At 58.6% G+C, this 21,799-nt stretch overlaps 1 protein-coding gene across 4 annotated transcripts; it reads right to left on the bottom strand.

Annotated features, from left to right (window-relative positions):
- Positions 1-1,811: 1,811 nt before the first annotated feature.
- Positions 1,812-14,935, bottom strand: LOC140207206 (ribonuclease inhibitor-like). Of its 4 annotated transcripts, XM_072275570.1 has the most exons (10): positions 14,856-14,935; positions 13,965-14,131; positions 11,608-11,779; positions 10,903-11,209; positions 9,503-9,589; positions 7,327-7,497; positions 5,786-5,956; positions 3,639-3,809; positions 2,750-2,917; positions 1,821-2,299 (listed from the first exon to the last, which is right to left on the bottom strand). In XM_072275570.1, the coding sequence occupies exons 1-10, from the start codon at positions 14,863-14,865 to the stop codon at positions 2,218-2,220; spliced, it is 1,506 nt and encodes a 501-aa protein (XP_072131671.1). In that variant the 5' UTR covers positions 14,866-14,935; the 3' UTR covers positions 1,821-2,217. The 4 variants fall into 4 exon arrangements, with proteins under 4 accessions (XP_072131674.1, XP_072131672.1, XP_072131673.1 ...); XM_072275573.1 differs by lacking the exon at positions 2,750-2,917 and having other exon boundaries at positions 1,812-2,299; XM_072275571.1 differs by lacking the exon at positions 11,608-11,779 and having other exon boundaries at positions 1,819-2,299; positions 14,856-14,929.
- Between the last annotated feature and the right edge of the window lie 6,864 nt (positions 14,936-21,799).

Raw genomic sequence — 21,799 nt, 5'->3', positions numbered from 1 at the left:
CCATCTAATCATCCACCTATTTATCTATCTATCTATTATTCTAGCTCTCTATTCATCTATCTCTGTGTACATACTTATGTATGTATATATGTACAAACGTTTGTATATGTATATACTTACTGCAATTCACAGTTTTTTTCTTTTTCTCTCGATTACCACGTATTTGGTTGTACTGCTACCGCAAAATTAACAAATTTCGCGACGCACGTCGGTGATGTTCAACCTGACTCTGATTTTCGTTGCCCATCAATCATCAGTGACCCGAGACAGTGCGGGTAACTTCACTCACCTCGACACTGAACCGATTCCACCAGCCACGGGCTCCCTTTCAAGCACTGAGCAGCTTGTCTTCCCAATATTATTCATTTAGCCTTCTTTTGCATTTTTAAAAACTTTCCATTTGCGCAGTTTGTTGTCTTTTACACGCTCGTTGTTGGTTCGTCTCTGCTGAGAGCGGGCTTTCGTTGATCTTATGGTGTTCCTTTGCGTTTGATGTGAATGCCCGCAAGAAAACGAATCTCGGGCGAACATTTGACAAGGCTCCACACGGTAGGCTTATTCAAAAAGTCAGAAGGCATGGGATCCAGGGAAGTTTGGCCAGGTGGATTCAGAATTGGCTTGCCTGCAGAAGGCAAAGTGTGGTGGTGGAGGGAGTACATTCAGATTGGAGGGTTGTGAGTAGTGGTCTCCCACAAGGATCTGTTCTGGGACCTCTACTTTTCGTGACTTTTATTAACGACCTGGATGTCGGGGTAGAAGGGTGGGTTGGCAAGTTTGCAGACGACACAAAGTTTGGTGGTGTTGTGGATAGTGTAAAAGATTGTCGAAGGTTGCAGAGAGACATTGACAGGATGCAGAAGTGGGCTGAGAAGTGGCAGATGGAGTTCAACCCGGAGAAGTCTGAGGTGGTACACTTTGGAAGGACAAACTCCAAGGCAGAGTACAAAGTAAATGGCAGGATACTTGGTAGTGTGGAGGAGCAGAGGGATCTCGGGGTACATGTCCACAGACCCCTGAAAGTTGCCTCGCATGTAGATAGGGTAGTTAAGAAAGCTTATGGGATGTTAGCTTTCATAAGTCGAGGGACAGAGTTTAAGAGTCGCGATGTAATGATGCAGCTCTAAAAAACTCTGGTTAGGCCACACTTGGAGTACTGTGTCCAGTTCTGGTCGCCTCTCTATAGGAAGGATGTGGAAGCGTTGGAAAGGGTACAGAGGAGATTTACCAGGATGCTGCCTGGTTTAGAGAGTATGCATTATGATCAGAGATTAAGGGAGCTAGGGCTTTACTCTTTGGAAAGAAGGAGGATGAGAGGAGACATGATAGAGGTGTACAAGATAATAAGCGGAATAGATAGAGTGGATGGCCAGCGCCTCTTCTCCACGGCACCACTGCTCAATACAAGAGGACATGGCTTTAAGGTAAGGGGTGGGAAGTTCAAGGGGGATATTAGGGGAAGGTTTTTACTCAGAGAGTGGTTGGTGCGTGGAATGCACTGCCTGAATCAGTGGTGGAGGCAGATACACTAGTGAAGTTTAAGAGACTACTAGACAGATATATGGAGGAATTTAAGGTGGGGGCTTATATGGGAGGCAGGTTTGAAGGTAGGCACAACATTGTGGGCCGAAGGGCCTGTACTGTGCTGTATATGTTCTATATGGTGACAGATACTGTACTTTGATAATAAATTTATTTTGAACTTTTGGGCTTTGAATTGACATGTCGTGCACTGTGCCGCTGCCGCAAAGCACCACTCACGACACCCGTCAGGGATAGTACACCTGACCTCCGACCCCGAGACAGCGCACTGACGGGGAATACCGGAACCTAAATGCAGAGGAGCGGCAGACTCTGATGTAGAGGACGGCGACGAGAATTTATTCATAATAATTCCAAAATAACAGCGGCAGCTCGGCCGAGCGACAACGCGAGAGGTGACCCACTCAAAGCTAGAGCTCTGCGATTAGCGCTAATGAATAGCACAAGTAACGCGGAATCGCCGAGCCTATCAAAGTAAACACCACAAGCTAGAGCGCATTACAAAGAAAGAGTCGCTCGAGGGGAAAAAAAACACACTGAGCTCTAAACGATAAACAACAAACCAAATCAGATGCTTTTTAAAAAACACACCTCGGAGCCCAACGTTCTCGGGCGCCCCGCACAGGCCAGAAGGAGTCATTGCACAGGAGGTGGTGCGGGGCGACTCTCCCAACCCGCTCAGACGAACACGGTCACCCCATCCGGCGCTCCCGACTGGAGTCTCCGCACTCCCTCGGCGCTGAACTTGTTCCTGCAGAGCCTGGCGAGGCGAGGGGGAGGGAAGGGGAGTTGCAAAAATGGGGAGAGGTAAGAGGTGGAGGGTAGGGTAGGAAGGCGACGTCTCCCTCCCTCCTGTCTCTCACCAGTCCCCCATTACCCTCTCTCAGAACCCTTGCCCCGTCACAGTCCCTGCTCGCTTATCCCCTGTCCCCTCTCCCTCCCGCCCTCTTAACCTCAGTCTCCACGCTTTCATGCACTCTTTACGTTCACCTCTCTCTCTCCCTTGCCCCTTTTTCTCTCTCCCTCCCACTCTCTCGGTCCCCTTCCCCTCTCCCTCCCTCTCTATCAGCGCCCTCTTCACCCCAGCATCTCCCCCCTCTCTTTCCTCCTCTCTCCTTCCCTCACCCCTCCTCTCTCTCCCTCAGCGCTTTACACCCCTCCTCCACCCTCCCTCCCTCCCTTCCCACCCCAGAGGTGTGCTGGGACTCACCAGAGGGACTGGAGGCAGGGGGTGGTTTGGGTGAGCCAGAGGAAGGACTCCAGCGAGCGGTCGGTGAAGGCGTTGCGGCTGAGGCAGAGGGCGGCGAGCGCGGTGTTCGAGCCCAGAGAGTCCGCTAGGTCCTGGGAGCAGTCGTCAGCCAGGCCGGCCCCCTCCAGCCTGTGGGCAGAGAGGATGGAGGCTCAGTGAAGTGTTGGTGGGTGGTTGGAGGGGTGGTGGTGGAAAGAGATCAGAGAGGGTCAGTTGGGTGGAGGCAAGGGAGAAAGGACGGGGGAAGTGTGGGGACGGAGGGTTGGAGGATTGAGAAAGGGACGAGGGAAGGAGGAGGGCAGGAGGGAGGGGAGGGGCTGGAGGGCAGGATTGAAAAGGGAGGGAAGGTGGGGTCAGGAGGGGGAGGGGGATCACGCAGACCCAAGAGAGGTCCTATCTCTCTCTCTTCCGCCATCCTTTCCCTACTCCCCCCTCTGCTACAATCCGCCCTCATTCCCAGTAAGTGGTGAAGGTTTTGGGGAAATTAATCATCGGAATGCAATGTTTTCCCACTCTCCCTCTTCCCCCGACTCCCCTTTCACATTCCCCATTCCTTCCTCTCCCTTCCTCCCCTCCTCACCCCCCCATTTCCCTCCTCCTAGACCTCTGACGTCTCTCCCCCATTCCCCTCTTAACTTCTCTCCGCTCACCACCAGCTCTCACTGAGTTCCACCCAACCCCGTCTTCTCTCTTCCCTATCTATCTCCTCCTCTCAACCCTCTCACTTCCCCTCTCCCCCCTTTCACCCTCTCCTTCCCCTCCGTCCCCTCCTCCGCATCCCCTCTCTCTCTCTTTCCTGTCTCATTTGCCCCACCCCTCCCCACCCCACACAACTGAGTTGTCGCCTTACTCCAGCCTTTGCAGACGGGACGTGCTTCCTCGGAGGGCCGTGCAGAGGCGTTTGGCCCCCAGGGACCCCAGCCGGTTGTAGCTGAGAGTGAGGCGGCGGAGGAAGGGGAGCCCGCGGAGGGCGCGGGACAGCTCCAGGGCGCCCCACGGCGTTAGTCCGTTGCTGCAGAGCCTGTAAAGAGAGGGAGGAAGGCGGGGGGGGGGGGGGGGTAGGGAGAGAGAGAGAGAGAGAGAGAGAGTAAACGGGCGCAGCGTTAGGTGCCGGTCAGCATTAGAGAGAGAGAGAGAGAGAGAGAGAGAGAGAGAGAGAGAGAGAGAGAGAGAGAGAGAGAGAGACAGACAGACAGACTAACAGTCCCCAGCCTAAGTTGCCAGTTCCTAGAGGGATGTAACGCATAGTCATCCTGGGTTGCTGGGGCCTGAATGGACATATCGATATTCAACCTGGGTTACTAGAAGCTGGAGGGGCAGAACGGCCACCATATTGGGTTGCTATTTACCAGAGGATCAGAACGGACTCCAATCTCTGCGACTAGTCCCCAGAGGCGCAGAACGGGCCGCCAGCCTGCGACACTCGGCCCCCGGGGACCGAACGGCTTCCAACCAGGGTTGCTTGACCTGGAGGGGGTGTACAGTTTCCAGCCTGGGCTACTTGAGCCTAAAAGGGCGGAAGGGCCACCTGCCTGGGTTATTAGGGCCGAGGGGGACCGGAAGGTCTCCAGCCTGGGTTAATAGAGCCTGAAGGAGCTGAACGGCTGCCAGCTTGGATTACTATTCACTAGAGGGCCGGAAGGGCCTCCAGTCAGTGTTATTCGACCGTCGTCAGCCTGGGTTACTGGGTCTCCGGGGACAGGGCGCCGCCCGCCGGGTTTTACTGTAGCAACCTTGGTCCCTGCACCAAAAGTGGTCAGAATGGCCTCCGGCCTACGTTTCTTGTCCATGGAGGAGCGGATCGGCCTCCAGTCTGGGAAACCAGGGTGTCGAAGGGGAAAACGGCCTCGAGCTCGGGGCACGGCGTCCTAGATGGACAGAACGGCCTGCAGCCTGGGCTGCTATTTAGGGGACAGAACTCGCTCTTGCCTGTGTTACTGGAGCGCAGAGCCTGCGTCACCGGGCTCTAGTAGAACAGGACGCTGTCCGTCCTGGGAGGGAGAGCGGTTATGCTGCCCCTCTGTGCTCGAATAACTCCAGCCATTGCTACTGATATCTAAAGGGGCTGAACGGCCTCCATCCTGGATTGTCAGGCTAGAAAGGGGCAGAGCTTCCTTCAGCGTGTGTAGTACTCCCAACTGGGAACATAGAACATAAAAATCTGCAGCACATCACAGGCCCTTCGGCCCACAATGTTGTGCCGACCATGTGACCCACTCCAGAGACTGCCTGGAATTTCCCCAACGCATCGCCCTCTATTTTCCTAAGACTATCTAAGAGTCTATCTAAAATTGTATCCGCTTCCACCACCGTCGCCGGCAGCCCATTCCACGCACTCACCACTCTCTGTGTGAAAAACTTACCCCTGACATCCCTTTGGTACCTATTTCCAAGCACCTTCAAACTGTGCCCCCTCGTGTTAGCCATTTCAGCCCTGGGGAAGAAGCCTCTGACTATCCACACGATCAATGACTCTCATCATCTTATACACCTCTATCAGGTCACCCCTCATCCTCCGTCGCTCCAGGGAGAAAAGGCCGAGTTCACTCAACCTATTCTCATAAGGCGCGCTCTCCAGTCCAGGCAACATCCTTGTAAATCTCCTCTGCACTCTCTCTACAGTATCCACATCCCTCCTGTAGTGAGCCGACCAGAACTGAACACAGTACTCTGCGTGGGGTCTGACCAAGGTCTCATATAGCTGTAACATTACCTCACGGTGCGAGGGGAGACCCAAGAGAAGTCAATGCCAATGTACTAGGTCAGAAGAGCGTCTAGCCTGGGATGCTAACTCGGGAGAGGTGCAGAATAGCCTTCGGCCTGTGCTACTGGGCGAACTCTAAACCTTCCCCAAGCCCCAGGAAGGCCTGCAGCGCCCGTGTAGTAGCCCAGAGATAGGCTGAATGGCCGCCGGCAATGGGAGAACAACGGAACAGGCGGCGTGCGATCCCCGAAAAGAGTCCTCTAGCCTGGGCCCGGCCCCGCGAGCCGACTCACCGGAGGGTGCGGAGTCTGCAGGCCGGCTGCCTGAGGGCGCCGAGGAGGGAGCGGACGCCCTCGTCTCCGAGGCGGTTGTTGTCGAGGTCAAGAGAGACGAAGGAGAGGCTGGAGGCGAGAGTCCGGGCGAGGAGTCCGCACTGACCCTGTCCGATCGTGCAGCTCGAGAGGCTGTGTGGTGGTGGTGATGGTGGGTGGAGGGAGATGAGAGAGAGCGGGTCAGGAAATCCTACACTCCCCCTCCACGTCTCATTTAATCCCTTCCTCCTCTACACCACTCCCCGTCTCCGTGACGCCATCCCTCCCCTACAGTCCTCCCCGTCTCCGTGACCTCATCCCTCCCCTCCAGTCCACCCGTCTCCGTGACCCCCTCCATCACCTACAGTCCTCCCCGTCTCCATGACCCCTCCCTCCCCCACAGACCTCCCCGTCTCCGTGACGCCATCCCTCCCCTACAGTCCTCCCCGTCTCCGTGACCCCTCCCGCCCGCACAGTCCTCCCCGTCTCCGTGACCCCTCCCTCCCCCACAGACCTCCCCGTCTCCGTGACCCCATCCCTCCCCTACAGTCCTCCCTGTCTCCGTGACCTCATCCCTCCCCTCCAGTCCACCCGTCTCCGTGACCCCCTCCATCCCCTACAGTCCTCCCCGTCTCCGTGACCCCTCCCTCCCCCAAAGACCTCCCCGTCTCCGTGACCCCATCCCTTCCCTACAGTCCTCCCCGTCTCCGTGACCCCTCCCTCCCCCACAGACCTCCCCGTCTCCGTGACCCCCTCCATCCCCTACAGTCCTCCCTGTCTCCGTGACCCCCTCCATCCCCTACAGTCCTCCCCGTCTCCGTGACCCCTCCCTCCCCCACAGACCTCCCCGTCTCCGTGACCCCCCTCCATCCCCTACAGTCCTCCCCGTCTCCGTGACCTCATCCCTCCCCTCCAGTCCACCTGTCTCCGTGACCCCCTCCATCCCCTCCAGTCCACACGTCTCCGTGACCCCCTCCATCCCCTACAGTCCTCCCCGTCTCCATGACCCCATCCCTCCTCTACGCCACTCCCCGTCTCCGTGACCCCTCCCTCCCCCACAGACCTACCCGTCTCCGTGACCCCATCCCTCTCCTACAGTCCTCCCCGTCTCCGTGACCCCTCCCTCCCACACAGACCTCCCCGTCTCCGTGACACCCTCCATCCCCTACAGTCCTCCCCGTCTCCGTGACCCCCTCTCTAACCTTCCTGTCCTCCCTGTCTCCGTGACCCCCTCCCTCCCCTACAGACCTCTCTGTCTCCATGACCCCTCCGTCCCCTACAGTCATTCCCGTCTCCGTGACACCCTCCCTATCCTTCCTGTCCTCCCTGTCTCCGTGACCCCATCCCTCCCCTACAGACCTCTCTGTCACCATGACCCCTCCCTCCCCTCCAATCCTCCCCGTCTCCGTGACCCCTTCCATACCCTCTAGTCCCCCCATCTCCGTGATCCCCTCCCTCCCCTACAGTCCTCCCCGTCTCCGTGGCCCCCTCCCGCTGGCCGGAGTTGGGCGACTGTGTCCTACCGCAGCACCTGCAGGGAAGATGCCCCCGACGAGAGGCCTCCGCAGAGCGCTCTCAGCCCGGTGTCTCCGATCGGGTTCTGGGACAAGCTGAGCCGCTGCAGGGTGCTGTTCCTGGCCAGCGCCTTGGCTAAAATCCGACACCCTGCCTCGCCGACGTCGTTGTTGTCCAACCTGGGTGGGGGGGGGGGTGGTGTTAAGAGAGAGGGAGGGTGGGAGAGAGAGAGAGAGAGAGAGAGAGAGAGACAGCGGGGAGGGGGAGGGCAAGAGAGAGTGAGGAGAGAGGGAGTAGTGAAGGGGAGTGAAGAGAGGAGTTAGAGAAACAGGGAGCGACGGAGGGGGTAGAGAGGGAAGGAGAGGGGGGAGAGGCAGAAAGGGAGGCGAGGAAAGGGGTGGATGGAGGGTTAGAGAGAGAGGAAGAGAGGGGGTGTAGAGGAGGGAGTATTGGGAAGAGTGGAAAGAGGAGCGATAGGGATAGGGGAGGGGGTAAAGCGAGGGAGGGGGTAGTGAGGAGGTGTGGAGAGTGGGGTTAGAGAGAGTGGGAGAGGGGGAGGAAGGAGAGAGAGAGAAGAGGAGGGGTGGAGAAGGGTCGGAGAGTGGGGTTAGAGAGAAAGGGTCGGGGTGGGAGAGGGATAAAGAGGGGGAGAGAGAGAAAGGAACGAGGTATACAGAGAGGGGGAGAAAGGGGAGGGGGAAAGAGGGGCGATAGGGCAGGGGCAGAGGGGGTAGTGAGGAGATGTGGAGAGAGGGAGGAAGGAGGGAGAGAAAGAGGAGAGAGGTTGGAGAGTGGGGTTAGAGAGGAAGGGTCGGGGATGGGAGAGGGATAGAGGGGGGAGAGGAATAAATGGGGTGTAGAGAGGGAGAAGGAAAGGGGAGGGGACAGAGGGGCGATAGGGAAGGGGAGAGAGAGGGGGTCGCAAGGAGGTGTTGAGAGGGGGAGGAAGGGAGTGAGAGAGAGGGCAGGAGTGGTTGAAGAGAAGGGGTAGAGAAGGGGTCGGGTGGATAAAGAGGGGGAGAGGAAGGCACAGCGGGTTTGCCCGAAATAGTTAGCAGAAAGGTGAGGGCGAGAGACGGGTGGAGTAGTTTCAGTATAGGAGATGTCAGGAGAAGAGGAAGAGGGGAAAGAGCAGGTAAGGGAGAAGGGGCAGAAGAGGGGAATGGAGAAGGGCGGGAGAGGTGTGGCAGAGGAATTTTTAGAGGTGTATAAAATCAGGCGGGGGTGGGCATAGAGAGCGTAAACGCGCCAGTCACTCCTCTGTCCGGTCGGGGAATCAGGGGGCCACGGGTTCAAGGGGAGAGGGGAGCGAATGAATTGGAAGTTGAGGGGGCAACCCCTTTACCCCGAGAGAGGCCCGCCTCGGGATCGAGCTGCCGGGGGAAATGGTTGAGGCAGGTACAGTGACAGCATTTGAACGGCACTTGCAGAGGCCCGCCGTTAGAAAGGCTGGAGGGAGCCATTTGGGGCCCGGCTTCTATGTCCGGCGGAACCGTATCCCCTGGCGGAGAAGGGGCAAAGGCGGGCTTCTGGCGGTTCGGGCAGACCGGGCCCATCAGCTGCTCATTTAGGAGAAAGGGACGTCTGATCTTACAACCTCCGCAGCCTCGCCGCCCTACCCGCTCACGGGGGAGGCGCCGGCAAGTGGACCCCGAGGGAGAAACCCGGAGCTGGAGCCTCAACGCCGGCCGGCAGCTCCCGCGACACCCCTGGTGCCGAGCTGTATCGGTCTCTGCCGTTCCTTCGGGTTCAGCAGAATGCGTGCGGGGTGGGGGCAGCCCGCTGTAGGATTGGCAACAGCTTTGCTCTCCGTATCGCATGGTACTGACCGGGCCTGCGTGATCAGGCAGGTGGCTGGGGCCGAAAACGGACTCAGGGTCTCAGAAGGATGCGGGCCAAAGGCCGGGTGGATAGGACCGGCTCGGGCGGGAATCTAGGGTTATCATCGGTACGATGGGCCGAAGGGCCCGTTCCCCCTGCTGCCTGGCACTGCAAGTCGCATGCAAGCATACGTGGAAAGGTTTCAGAAGCGGGTAAAGGGACGCAAGGGCGAGGGGACGAAGGCCGTGGAATGTGCGGCGGAGGTGATGGGGGGAGTGGCTGTTGTTGGTGGGGATGGAAGGGAGCAGAGGGGAGGAGGGGGCAGGCGTATCTGGAGGCCGGTCTCCTGAGTGAGGGATTTACCACAGCTCCTGGATACGGCAGTCGGGATGCTGGAGACAGGCGGCGATGGGATTCATCCCTCCATTCCCGAGGTTGTTCCACGATAGCCTGAGGACAGAGAATGGAGCGGGGGAGGGGGGAAGAGAGAGAGAGAGAGAGAGAGAGAGAGAGAGAGAGAGAGAGAAAGAGAGAGAGAGAGAGAGAGAGAGAGAGGGAGGGAGAGAAAGAGAGGGAGAGACAGAGAGAGAGAGAGGGAGAGAATGGGAGGGAGGGAGGGGGGGAAGGATAGAGAGAGAGACAGAGAGCGAAAGAGAGTGAGATGGGTTGGGAGGTGGGAGTGAGAGGGAAAGAGCGAGATACAGGGAGAGAGACGGGTAAGAGAATGGGGGGAGAAAGGGGAGTGAGAGCGGGGAGTGTGAGTGGGAGTAGAAAGGGTGGGAGTGAAAAGGGGGAACAGAGGGTAAAGGGGAAGAAAGGGGGAGAGAAAGGATCAGAGGGAGCGTAAGAGCGGAATAGGGGGAGTGGGATAGGAAGAAGGAAGAGAGGGGTCGGGTAGAGAGCGTGGGACGGGGAGATGAGAGGTGAGGTGCAGAGGGGAGCGGGTGAGAGGAGGAGGGAGATAAAGGAGCAGGTGAGGGTGAGGGTGGGAGGAAGGCGAACAAGCGAAAAAAACCCATGGTATTGTACAATACGGAAAGTGGGAGAGATTAAGAGGGACGAAGGTTTATGGGTGATTGGGGGAAGGGTGGGGCAATAGAATGAAATGAGGAGAGGAGTTTAAAACTGCCCGCCCCTCCCTCTCAACTCCCTCACTCACTCCTCGCTCCACTGCTACCCTTTCTCTCCCCCCTCGCCATCTCTAAATCCCCTGTCCTTCTTCTCTCCGCCCTCCGTTCCGCACTCGCCCTCCCCCCTTCCCCCTCTTCCTTCTCTCTCCCGCTCCCTCTTCCTATCCGCACACTTTCGCTTCCCGCTCCCGGAATCATCTCTCCCCGATCCATCTCTCCCGTCGCCCCCTCCCTCTGTCACCTTTCTCAGCCCCTTTCCCTCCCCTCCCTCGTTCTTCCCCACCTTTCTCCCTCCCCACTCTCAGCCCTCCCTGCCCTCTCTTTTAAGCTCTCTGACCCCCTCTCCACATTTCTACCTCTCTTTAGCTCATCTCTCTCACCCCTTCCCCCCTACTACTCTCCCCCCCTCCCTCATCTGGCTCTCCACCCCGCCCCTCCGCTCCCTACCCTCCCTTCTCTCCTATTCCACTTCCTCCCCTTCTTCCCCTCCTCTTCCCCCCACACTTTCTCTCCTCCTCCCCTTCCCACCCCCCCTTCCTCCCACTCCCTCGTCTCTTCTACTCCCCTCCACACCACTTTCTCTCCTCATCCCTCCCCCCTCCCCAATCCGTTATCCCTCCAGCCCCCGGTTACCTGAGTGACGTACACAGAGTCAGCCGCCCCACCATCTCCTCCAGCGCCCCCGGGCCCGCCCCGCAGTGGGTCAGCTCCAGCCGCTGGGTCGTCCCGTCGCCCAGCGCCTGCGCCAGCGCCCGGCAGTCGGCGGGAGCCAGCCGCACGGCCCTGGCCTCGTCCCGGGGGTGTCCCAGTTCCACCCGGGCCGCCCTGATCAGCCCGCCGTAGCCCAGTTCGGACATCCGGTGCAACACGCCGAGGAGCCGGCGCCTGGGTCGGGCACCGGGCGGCTCAGAACTCGGGCCGGGTTCCGGTGGGGGTCCCGCTGCAAGGGAAGGGGCAGGGAGGGATTATCGGTTGGGGAAGAGGACCGGCCCATCCCTGCCCAGTCAACATAGCCACCTTCGTCTCATCCCTCCCCATCCACGTCGTCCCCTCCGTTCTCTGCGCCCCTGGACGTCTGTAAAATCAGAGGTCTCTGCGGTAGGGAAATTCTAGGCAGTCTCCAACGCAGTTTACAAGGTGGTCACAACGTTGTGAGCCGAAGGGCCTGTAATTTGCTGTAGGTTTCTATGTTCTATGTCTCTGCGCCCCCCCCCCCTTCCCCTTTCACGCCTACTCCCGTCTCCCTGTTCGCCTTCCCGCCTTTGCATTCTTCCCGGTCTCCGTCACCCCTCCCCGCTCCCTCTCTGTGACTCGCTCTCAACTTCCCCGTCGCCGTACCTTTCTCATGGCAATTCGACACCAGGCCCTGGAGCAGGTCCTCGGTGTGTCCGAGGCGACGCAGGAGGTTCTGGAGGCTCTCGCCGAGGGAAGGGTCCCTCAGACTCACCTCTTCCACCAGGAACCGGGGGGATTCCGTGCTCGTCCCGGGACCCATTGGTTTCTGCAGGTCCTGGCAGCGGAGAGCGACGTTCATCGGGAGGGTTTCGTCCCCCACCACCCCGCACTCCCCCCCACTACTGTGGCACTGGCGAGGAGGAGGAGGGGTGCTGGAAGAATGGAGACGCGGCGGGAGGGGTGAGGGAGAGAGGCGGCGAGGAGCAATTGAGGGAGAAAGCGGTGAGGGAGAGGGGCGGCGAGGAGGGATTAAGAGAGAGGACGGTGAGGGAGGAGTGAGGGAGAGGGGCGGCCAGGAGAGATTGAAGGAGAGGGCAGTGAGGGAAGGGTGAGGGAGAGGGGCGGCGAGGAGTGATTGAGGGAGAGGGCGGTGAGGGAGGGGTGAGGGAGAGGGTGGAGAGGGAGGGGTGAGGGTGACGGGCGGCAAGGAGAGATTGAGGGAGAGGGCGGTGAAGGAGGGGTGAGGGAGAGGGCGGTGTGGGTAGGGTGAGGGAGAGGGCTGTGAGGGAGGGGTGTGGGAGACGGGCAGCAAGGAGAGATTGAGGGAGAGGGCGGTGAGGGAGGGGTGAGGGAGAGGGGCGGCGAAGAGGGAGGGGTGAGGAAGTGGACGGCGAGGAGGAATTGAGAGAGAGGACGGTAAGGGAGGAGTGAGGGAGAGGGCGGTGAAGGTGGGATGAGGGAAAGGGGCGGCGAGCAGATATTGAGGGAGGGGGCGGTGAGCAGATATCGAGGGAGAGGGCTGTGAGGGAGGGTCGGTGAGGAAGGGACAGCGAGGAGGGAGGGGTGAGGGAGAGGGGCGGCGAAGAAGGTGGAGTGAAGAAGAGTGTCGATGAAGAAAGGGCGGCGAGGCGGGTAGGGTGAGGAAGAGGGGCGGCGAGGAGAGATTGAGGGAGAGGGCGGTGAGGAAGGGGTGAGGGAGAGGGACGGCGAGGAGAGAGTGAGGGAGAGGGGCTGCGAGGAAGGAGGGCGAGCAAGAGGGACGGCAAGGGCGTGGGAGAGCGGCGGTAATGGACGGACGCGCACTGTTTTGAAGGCCGTACAGGACAGGGAGATGGGGAGAGAGAGAGTGGAAGAGGGGAGCCGGAAGAGAGGAGTTCCGGTCAACCTCAGGGACATCGTGAGAGGGCAGGGCGGGAGAGTTCCCAATATTACCACGATCACCCCCTATCTTCTCCCGCCCCACGCACTGCTCCCCTCTCTGTTCTTCTCTCTCTTTCCCTTGCCACTGTCACCCTCTCCCCCATCCCCTCCCCTCTCCCTTCTTCTCTGCCCAATTCTCCTCGCTCCCCACCCCCTATCCTATATACCGTTCCTTGTTTCTCCCGGCCACACTCTACCTTTTTCCATCCCTCCCCCACTCTACCACCTCTCCCTTTCCCAACCCTTTAGCCTCCCCCGCTGCCGTTTCTCGCTCTCCCCTTTCTTTCCGTCCTCCACGTCTCATCTTCCTCTTCCATCTCCCCCCTTCTAACTTTCGCTCTCCGTCTTTCCCTCCTCTCCGCTCTCACCTTCTCCCCCTCTCTCCCCTCATCCCCCTTTCACCTCTCTGACTCCATTTTCTGTCGTTCACCGCGTCGTCCGTCTCTATCTCTCTCTCCTCCCCCTTCCCTTCACCCGTTCTTTCTCTCTCCCACCCTTCTTTCTTCCCCCACCTCTCCACCACTCTCTCCCCCTCCTGCACTTCCCACGACACACCTCCCCGCCTCTCCTTTACACCCCTCCCTTCGCTAAAGCAAACCTCTTCCTTCCCGCCATCCTCGACCCCTTCCCCACTCACCCCCTACTCCACTTCCCCCTTCAATCTTCCCCCACCCATCTCCCTCCTCATTACACACTTGCCTCCCCTCATCCACCACCCTCCCGCTCTGCCATCTCCATGTTCCAGCCCTCTCCCACACTCCTCACGTCTCTCCCTCTTTCTCTCTCTCCCTTAATGTCTCTCTCTCTATCTCATCAGCCTCTCCACCGCCCTTCTCCCACCCTCTGTGTCCATCTACCCTCTCTTTCTCCCCCCTCTCTAACTGCCCCCTTTCACCCCTCCTCTTTGCCCTTCTCTCTGGCCGACTCCTCTCCCCGCTCTCTTCCTCACTCCCTCTATCTCTGCTCCCCTCCCTCTCTCTTCCCTTCTCTCTCCACCCTTTCTCCCTCCCTCCCCTCTATCATCACCCCAAGGTCTCTGCCACTCCCATCTCCTCCTCCGCTGCCCCCCTCTCAGCCTCTCCCTCCCCACCCAGCCTCACCTGCCCTCCCTGGCTGTAGAAGAGAGCCTGATCCAGAGGCAGGGAGGAGAGGGTCTCTCGGAACTCCCCCAGCTCTCGGTGAAGGCTGGCGAGGTGGAAGGCGCACACCCGGTACAGGTGAGTGTCCGGGGGGCTGAGGTCCGGCGGCTCCCCCTGGGGATCTTTCCCTGTGGAGGAGATGAAGGAGGGAGCGAGAGAGGTCGGGAGAAAGTCTGAGTGCTCCTGCTGCTCCTCCCACACACAGATTCTCTCCCCCCCACACACACATTCACCCCGAACCCCCCCCACGCACACACTCGTTGTCACACATTCATTAACATATACCCACTGTGACGTACACACCTCTCTCTCACAAGCACCTCTATCACGTACACCTCTCTCTCTCTCGCACACCCACCTCTCCCACACGGCCCTGTGTCTCACACACAGCTCCTTCATACGCACCTCTCTCTCACAAACACCTCTCGCTCTCTCTCACCCCTCTGTCTCACACACACCTCTCTCATACACACTTCTCCCTCAGACACACACCCCTCTCTATCACACACACCTCTCTCTCTCCCACACCTCTCCTCTCTCCCATACCTCTCCTCTCTCACACGCGCCTCTCTCTCAAACACCCCTTCCCCTTTCTCTCACACGCCCCTCTCTCACACACACAGCTCTCTCTCTCCTCATACATGCCTCTCTCTCGCACACTCCTCTCTCACCCTCGTTCCACTCTGTGAGTTATACACGCTCTCCTTCGTTCTAGCTCACACGCACTCTCTCCCTCTCTTTCTCACATTCACAGTCTTTATCTCCAATATAGGCACTCTCTCTCTTTCACAAGACCCTCTCCGTTTACATACAAAACACACACAAAACGGCTTCCCCCCTGAAGTGCCTCACCATCGTCCATTCTGCCGAGCGAAGTTCCCTCCCTTCCTCCCTCCCATCGCAGCGATCAGAACGTGCCTCGCCCCTTATCACTGCCTTCCAGAAGTGCCACCCCCTCCCGCCGACGGCACAGAGAATGGTCTGTGATCTCTCAGCTTCCCTGGGTTAGCAGGGAGCTGAAAAAAGCCGAGGGTGCAAGGGAGATACCGCCCTTAATGGGGAGACCCCCCCCCCCCACAGAAGAGATTCGCGGACTCATAGGGTTATTCAGTGCGGAAGCAGGCCACTCGGCCCATCTCGCCCCTGCCTTCCCGGACTAGCTCTATCCACCTGAGTTCGGCCCACATTTCCTATCCGTGAACCTGTCCAAACGCCCTGTAAGTGTCGTTAATGCACCTGCCGCAATCCCTTTTTCCGGCAGCTCGCTCCATGTGCGACCCACCCCCCGGGTGATACAGTTGCCTCTCGGCCCCCTGTTAAATCGCCTTCCCCTTTAACCCTTTAACCCGTGCCCTCTGGTTCTTGATTTCCCCACAAGCCCCTGGGGAAAATTGCTGCGGGCGTACAACCCATCTGCGCCCCTGGTGATTTTATACCGCTCCTGCACTTCATGGAATAAAGTCCCAACCTGTCCAGCCTCTCTCCACAACTCACTCTGCCGAGCCCAGCACCAGCCTCGTAAATCTCCCCTCCGCCCCCTTTCCCACAGCCGGGGGACCAAAGCGGGACACGTGCGCGTCCTCACCCGCATCTTCTACCTGACCAAGCTCCTCTTCAGTGTTGTTACCCTACCTGCCTCAGCCACGTCTTCCGGCAGCTCGGCCCGTGTGTAGACCATCCTCCTGGTGAGTAACTTTGCCCCCCCCCCCCACCTCGGGTCGAAATTAAATCCCCCCCCTCCCCGCCTTAAATTTGTGTGCCTTCTACTTTTAGTTTCCCCCGACCCTGGACGAGAGAGGGAGAGACGGTAGGCGTCCACCTTACCTGTTCCCCTGTTAAGTTTACAGACCTCGATAAGGTCACCCCCCGGCCACCCTCAAGGCGGAAGAACAGCACCGGCCCCTTTTCCCATCTCTAATTATCACTCAAACTCCCATCCCTCAGTCCCTGCAACATCCCTTCTGACGCTGGTTCCTCACGCCCCCCGGAACAGACGGATCTGGGAATGCAGATGCACGGTTCCTTGAAGGTGGCGTCGCGGGTGAAGGTCAAAGTTCATAGTCAAATTTATTATCGGAAGTCGTGCATATCACCTCGTGCCGCACGTGCAAACCCGCGGTTCTTTTTCTTGCGGGCATACCAAGCAAATCTATAGAACGGTAACTGTAACCAGTATCGATGGACAATGCAAACACAGATATAAAGAAATAGCAATAAATAACGCCAGCATGAGGTAACAAGGTAAAGAGTCCTCAAAGTGAGTCCATTGGTTGTGAGAACATCTCAATAGATGAGATTAATTATCCTGTTTTGTCCAAGAGCCTGATGGCTGAGGGGTGGTAACTCTTCCTGAACCTGGCCGTGTGGGTCCTGAGGCTCCTGTACCTCCTTCCTGATGGTTGAGGGGTAATAACTGTTCCTGAACCTGGTGTTGTGGATCCCGAGGCTCCTGTACCTCCTTCCTGATGTTTGAGGGGTATTAACTGTTCCTGAACCTGGTGGTGTAGGTCCTGAGGCTCCTGTACCTCCTTCCTGATGTTTGAGGGGTAATAACTGTTCCTGAACCTGGTGTTGTGAGTCCTGAGGCTCCTATACCTCCTTCCTGATGGTTGAGGGGTAATAACTGTTCCTGAACCTGGTGGTGTGGGTCCTGAGGCTCCTGTACCTCCTTCCTGATGGTTGAGGGGTAATAACTGTTCCTGAACCTGGTGGTGTGGGTCCTGAGGCTCCTGTACCTTCTATCTGATGGCAGCAGCAAGAAAAGAGCACGGCCTGGGTGGTGAGGATTGTTGACGATGGACCACGGCAGCGTTTCATGTAGATGTGCTTAATGGTTGGGAGGGTTTTACCCGTGATGTACTGGGCCGAATCTACGACCTTTTTGTAGGATCTTCCGCTCAAAGGCATTGGTGTTCCCGTACCAGGCCGTGACGCAGCCAGTCAGCACACTTTCCACCACACACCTACAGAAGTTTGCCGAAGTTTTTGATAACATGCTGAACTTCCGCAGACTCTTGACGAAGCAGAGGCGCGGTCGTGCTTTCTTTTCGCAATTATTTTTATTTGATGGTCCAGGACAGACCCTCTGAGAGAGTGACACCCAGGAATTTAAAGTGACTGACCCTCTCCACCTCTGATCCTCGGATGATCACTGGCTGATGGACCGCTGGTTTCCCTCTCCTGAAGCCTACAGTCAGTTTCTAGGCCTTATTGGACATTGAATGGGAGGCTGATGTTGTTGCACCACTCAGACAAATTTTCAGTCTCTCTGCTGCGTGCTGCTTCATCATCCCATTTAAGATAGCCAACGACAGTGGGGTCGTCAGCAGACTTGTATACGGTGTTGGAGCTGAGCTTGGCTGCAATGATAGGTGTGAAGCGAGTGGATTAGGCGGCTAAGCCCACGTCCCTGTGGTGTTCCCGTGCTAATCAGATCGTGGAGGAGATCTTACTGCCAATCCAAGCCGAGTGGGGTCTACAAGTGAGGAAATTCAGACTCCAATGGCACAAGGAGGTACTGAGGCCCAGGTTTGGAATTTAGTGATTAGTTTTCAGGGGATTACGGTGCCGAATACCGAGCTGTAATCGTCAAGACAACATCCTGATGGATGCATTTTTGCTGTCCAGATAGTCCGGGGTCGAATGAAGAGCCGACAAGGTGGCGTCTGGCGTAGAGCTGTTGCTCCGGTCGGCAAATCGGAGTGGATCCAAGTCGCCACTCGGACAGGAGCTGATACGCCTCAACACCAACCTCGCAAAACACTTCATCACTGTGGATCTAAGTGCCACTGGGCGAGAGTCGCCGAGGCAGGTTACCATGATCTTCCTGGGCGCCGGGAGGATTGAAGCCGGATTGAAGCAGCCAGGTACCGCACACTGGCGGAGCGAGAGTTTGAAGATCCCCGTGAATACCCCAGCCAGCTGGTCAGCAGAGGTCTTTAGTACTCAGCTACGTACTCCGTCCGGACTGAATGCTTCCCTTGGATTCGGCCTCCTGAAGGGAGCCCGCACGTCATCTTCAGATCCTGAGACCAGAGATCAGGAGATGTCGGGGTGCACGATGGTTTGTTCATGTTCTGCTGGTCTGCCAGTGCCTCGAAGAGAGCTTTGAGCAATTGGCCTCCACCATAAGTCAAAATACTGACCACCATAAGTCAAAATACTGAGTCTTGTCCAAACTGCACCAACCACTATAAACGTGCAGCAGCAATGCGTGGTTAAGTGCCTTGCTCAAGGACACAAACACGCTACCTCTGCTGAGGCTCAAACTCGCGACCTTCAGATCACCAGTCCGATGCCTTATCCACTTGGCCACGCGCCAACACCATGTTGGTGTTGTATAAGAGGTTAGAGTACTGTGTCCACTTCTGGTCACCTACCTGCAGGGAAGATGTCAATAAAACCTCAAAGGATGCAGAGAAAATTCGCAAGGTGGCTGCCGGGACCCGAGGAGCCGGGTCATATGGAAAGGTCGAGCAGGTTAGGACTTTACTCCCCGGAGCGTAGGAGAGTGAGGGGTGATGTGATAGGGGTATTCGACATTATGAGGGATGCACATGTAGATAGAGTAATGACAAGCAGCGTTTCCCCCTTTGTGATTGGGTGAGAGTAGAACTAGAGGTCATGAGTTAAGGGTGAAAGGTGAAATATTTAAGGGGAGTAAAAAGGTGGTGGGGTGGGCGTGGGGCTTCTTCACACAGAGAGCGGTGAGAGTGTGTAAGGAACTGCCAGCGGAAGTGATGGATGCGGGCTTGATTTCAACATCCGAGAGAGATTCTGGATTGGGACGTGGCTGTGGTACAGGTGCAGGTTGACAGGACGAGGCAGATTAATCGCCCGGCACTGGCTAAGTGGGGCCGAAGGGCTCGTTTCTGGGCCGTAGGTGCCCCTATGAGCGCGGGAGAACTGGTCTCCGACTCCGGGAAGCGGGCCAGTGCGGACGCTTCTGTCTACATCCGCGGCGCGGAGGTCGAGACTGTGAGGGCGGGGGGGCTTCGCGTTCCTAGCTTGACCCTGGTCCACTCACGTCGGCGTCATGGCCTGGAAACGCCACCACACTCCTCTGCCTCCGCAGGAGGCCAAAGCACCTCGGCACGTCCCACGTCCCTGGCCCAGACGCAGGCACCGAAATCCACCCCACCTTCCACCCAGCTCATCTCGATGTATCACGGCTTGGCGCGGCGACTATTCTGGAGTTCACAGAGCTGTCGACGCCGCCCACTACATCACGAAAACCGACCAGCCTTCCGTGGACCCTGCCGGAACCTACCCGGTCAAGCGACCAGCATCATCAAGGCCATCTCCTGCCCTGGACAACCTCTCCCCTCCTCTCTCCCATCGGGTAGAAGGTACTGAAGGCCGAAGTTACGTCCAACCAGGCCCAAGGATAGCCTCTACTCCAACTGCTCTGTCTACAGGACTGTCCCCCAAACTCTTGACCTCACGGTCTACTTCGTTCTGGCCTTGCGCCTCGTTGTCTGCGCCCCCCTCCCCACCGGTCTGTCTCTGCCGCTGTAACTATTCCCTATGCATTCTGTCTTGATCACTCTGGTCTCGGTCTCGGTCACTCTGACGTCTCCTGCAGCTGTGACGCGATGTCCCAATTCCTGTATTCGGTGAGTACCTGGTCCGACAGGAGGCCAGCGTGCCGAACGCCTCCTTCACCGCGCCGATCATCCGTGTCTCCCTCCCGTGAGGAGACTTCCCTACACGACGGGAACGAACCGCTCTGCGCCCTTCTCTTGCGGTGCTCCCGCCTCACGGCCATCCCCCCCCCCCCCCCCCCACCACCCGGGTGCGGCCCTCCGTTCTCGCCGCCCCCTCTCCTACATCTCTCCCTCTTTACCGCCCCCCCATGCCCGTCACTCCTTCTCCCTCTCCTCATCCAAGCCCCTCCCTTCTTGCCTGCCCCCTTTTTCTGGGAGCTCCGCCCTCGACGCCCTCCCTCCGACACACTCCGGGGTCGATCCAAGAGGTGATTAACCACATCCCCCCGCCCCCAAACACCCGGAAGTGAGATCCATCTTGCGACAAATCTCCGCACAGCGTCCGAGCGAGAAGGATTCAAATAACAACCCAGCGGACGATCCATTCCCCCTCCTCCCCCCGGGCTCAGAGTGGCTCGGAGCTCGGTCTGGCCGCATAAGGGGGGGTTGGACGGGAGGTGCTGTCAGAGGCGGAGGGGAGGGCTATACCCGGGGGCCGTGCACAGCAGGAAGAAGTTAGCACCGGGAGAGAGGGTAGACGGCAGGGAGAGTGGAGTGGGGAGAGGGAGAGGGAGAGAGGGCGAAAGAGAAGGGGGAAGAGGGAGAGAGTTGAAAAAGGGGGAGAGGGAGGGAGGGAAGCGGAGAGTACGGAGGAAGGGAGAGGAAGAGAGAGGAGAGAGAGGGGAGGGAGAAAGGGAAAGGGCGAGGGAGGAGGGGAAAAAGAGACAGGGAAATAGAGGAGGTAGTGCGGTAGGCGAGAGGGGGGAGAGTGGGTGCGGTTCAGGCAGGCGAGAGGAAAGGGAGGGAGAGAAGGAGGAGAGAGAGGGAATAACCAAGGGGGGAAAGGAATGGAGAAGGGTATGGTCGGGGTGAGAGAGGCTGACGGGTGAGGGTATGATTGAGGTGAGGGGGCGGGGAGACATGCTGGGAATTTGGGGAGACGGGGTATTGGGGGACAGGGAGCGAGCGAGAGGGAGGCAGTGAGACATGAGTAAGACAGCGAGGGGGAGTCGGGAAACGACAGCCAGTGAGGGTGGGGGGGGGGGAGGAAGAAGGCAGAAGCAGGGGCCAAAGGAGAGGGTGAAGGAGGGAGTGAGATTGGAAAGGGGTGGGTGAAAAGAGGGAAGGCGCCAAGTATTTATTCACCATCCGTAATCTGTTCCTCGTCCTCCCCCCACTAGTCTCAGCCACCCCTCCGCACCTGCGCCCCTCTGTCTCCGTCGTGACTTCCCAGCCTGCGCCACCCCCGTCTCCGCCACTCACTCCCTCCCTCCCCGTCTGCACCATTTCTCCGTCCCCTGCTTCCCCACTTTTTCGTCGCTTCCTCCCTCCTACGCCCTTCCCCGTCTCCATAATCCCCTACACCCCTCCCCGTCTCCGTCACACCCTCCCTCCCCTACACCCCTCGCCGTCTCCGTCACCCCTCCGTCCCCCACACCCCTCCCCGTCTCCGTCACCCCGCTCTCCCCTACACCCCTCGCCGTCTCCGTCACCCCTCCGTCCCCTACACCCCTCCCCGTCTCCGTCACCCCTTCCCTCCCTACACCCCTCCCTCCCCTACACCCCTCCCCGTCTCCATCACCCCTTCCCTCCCCTACACCCCTCCTCGTCTCCGTCACCCCTTCCTCCCCTACACACCTCCCCGTCTTCGTCACCCCTTCCTCCCCTACACCCTTCCCCGTCTTCGTCACCCCTTCCTCCCCTACACCCCACCCCGTCTCCGTCCCCCTCCCTCGCCCACACCCCTCGCCGTCTCTATCACTCCCTCCCTCTCCTACACCCCACCCCGTCTCCGTCACCCCTTCCTCCCCTACACCCCTCCCCGTCTTCGTCACCCCTTCCTCCCCTACACCCTTCCCCGTCTTCGTCACCCCTTCCTCCCCTACACCCCACCCCGTCTCCGTCCCCCTCCCTCCCCAGACCCCTCCCCGTCCCCATCACCTACTCCCTCCCCCTGCACCCCTCCCCGTCTCCGTCACCCTCTCCCTCCCCTACAACCCTCCCCGTCTCCTTCATCCTTCTCAATCTCAATCACCTAAGCCCCCTCGTTTCACTGACCCCCCCACTCCCTCCGCTACTCCCCTCCCCAAC

Source organism: Mobula birostris, chromosome 13, assembly GCF_030028105.1.
Source record: "Mobula birostris isolate sMobBir1 chromosome 13, sMobBir1.hap1, whole genome shotgun sequence".
NCBI classification, from domain to species: Eukaryota; Metazoa; Chordata; class Chondrichthyes; order Myliobatiformes; family Myliobatidae; genus Mobula; species Mobula birostris.
The sequence above is the reverse complement of the archived record's forward strand: the minus strand, read 5'-3'. Positions and strand labels throughout refer to the sequence as shown.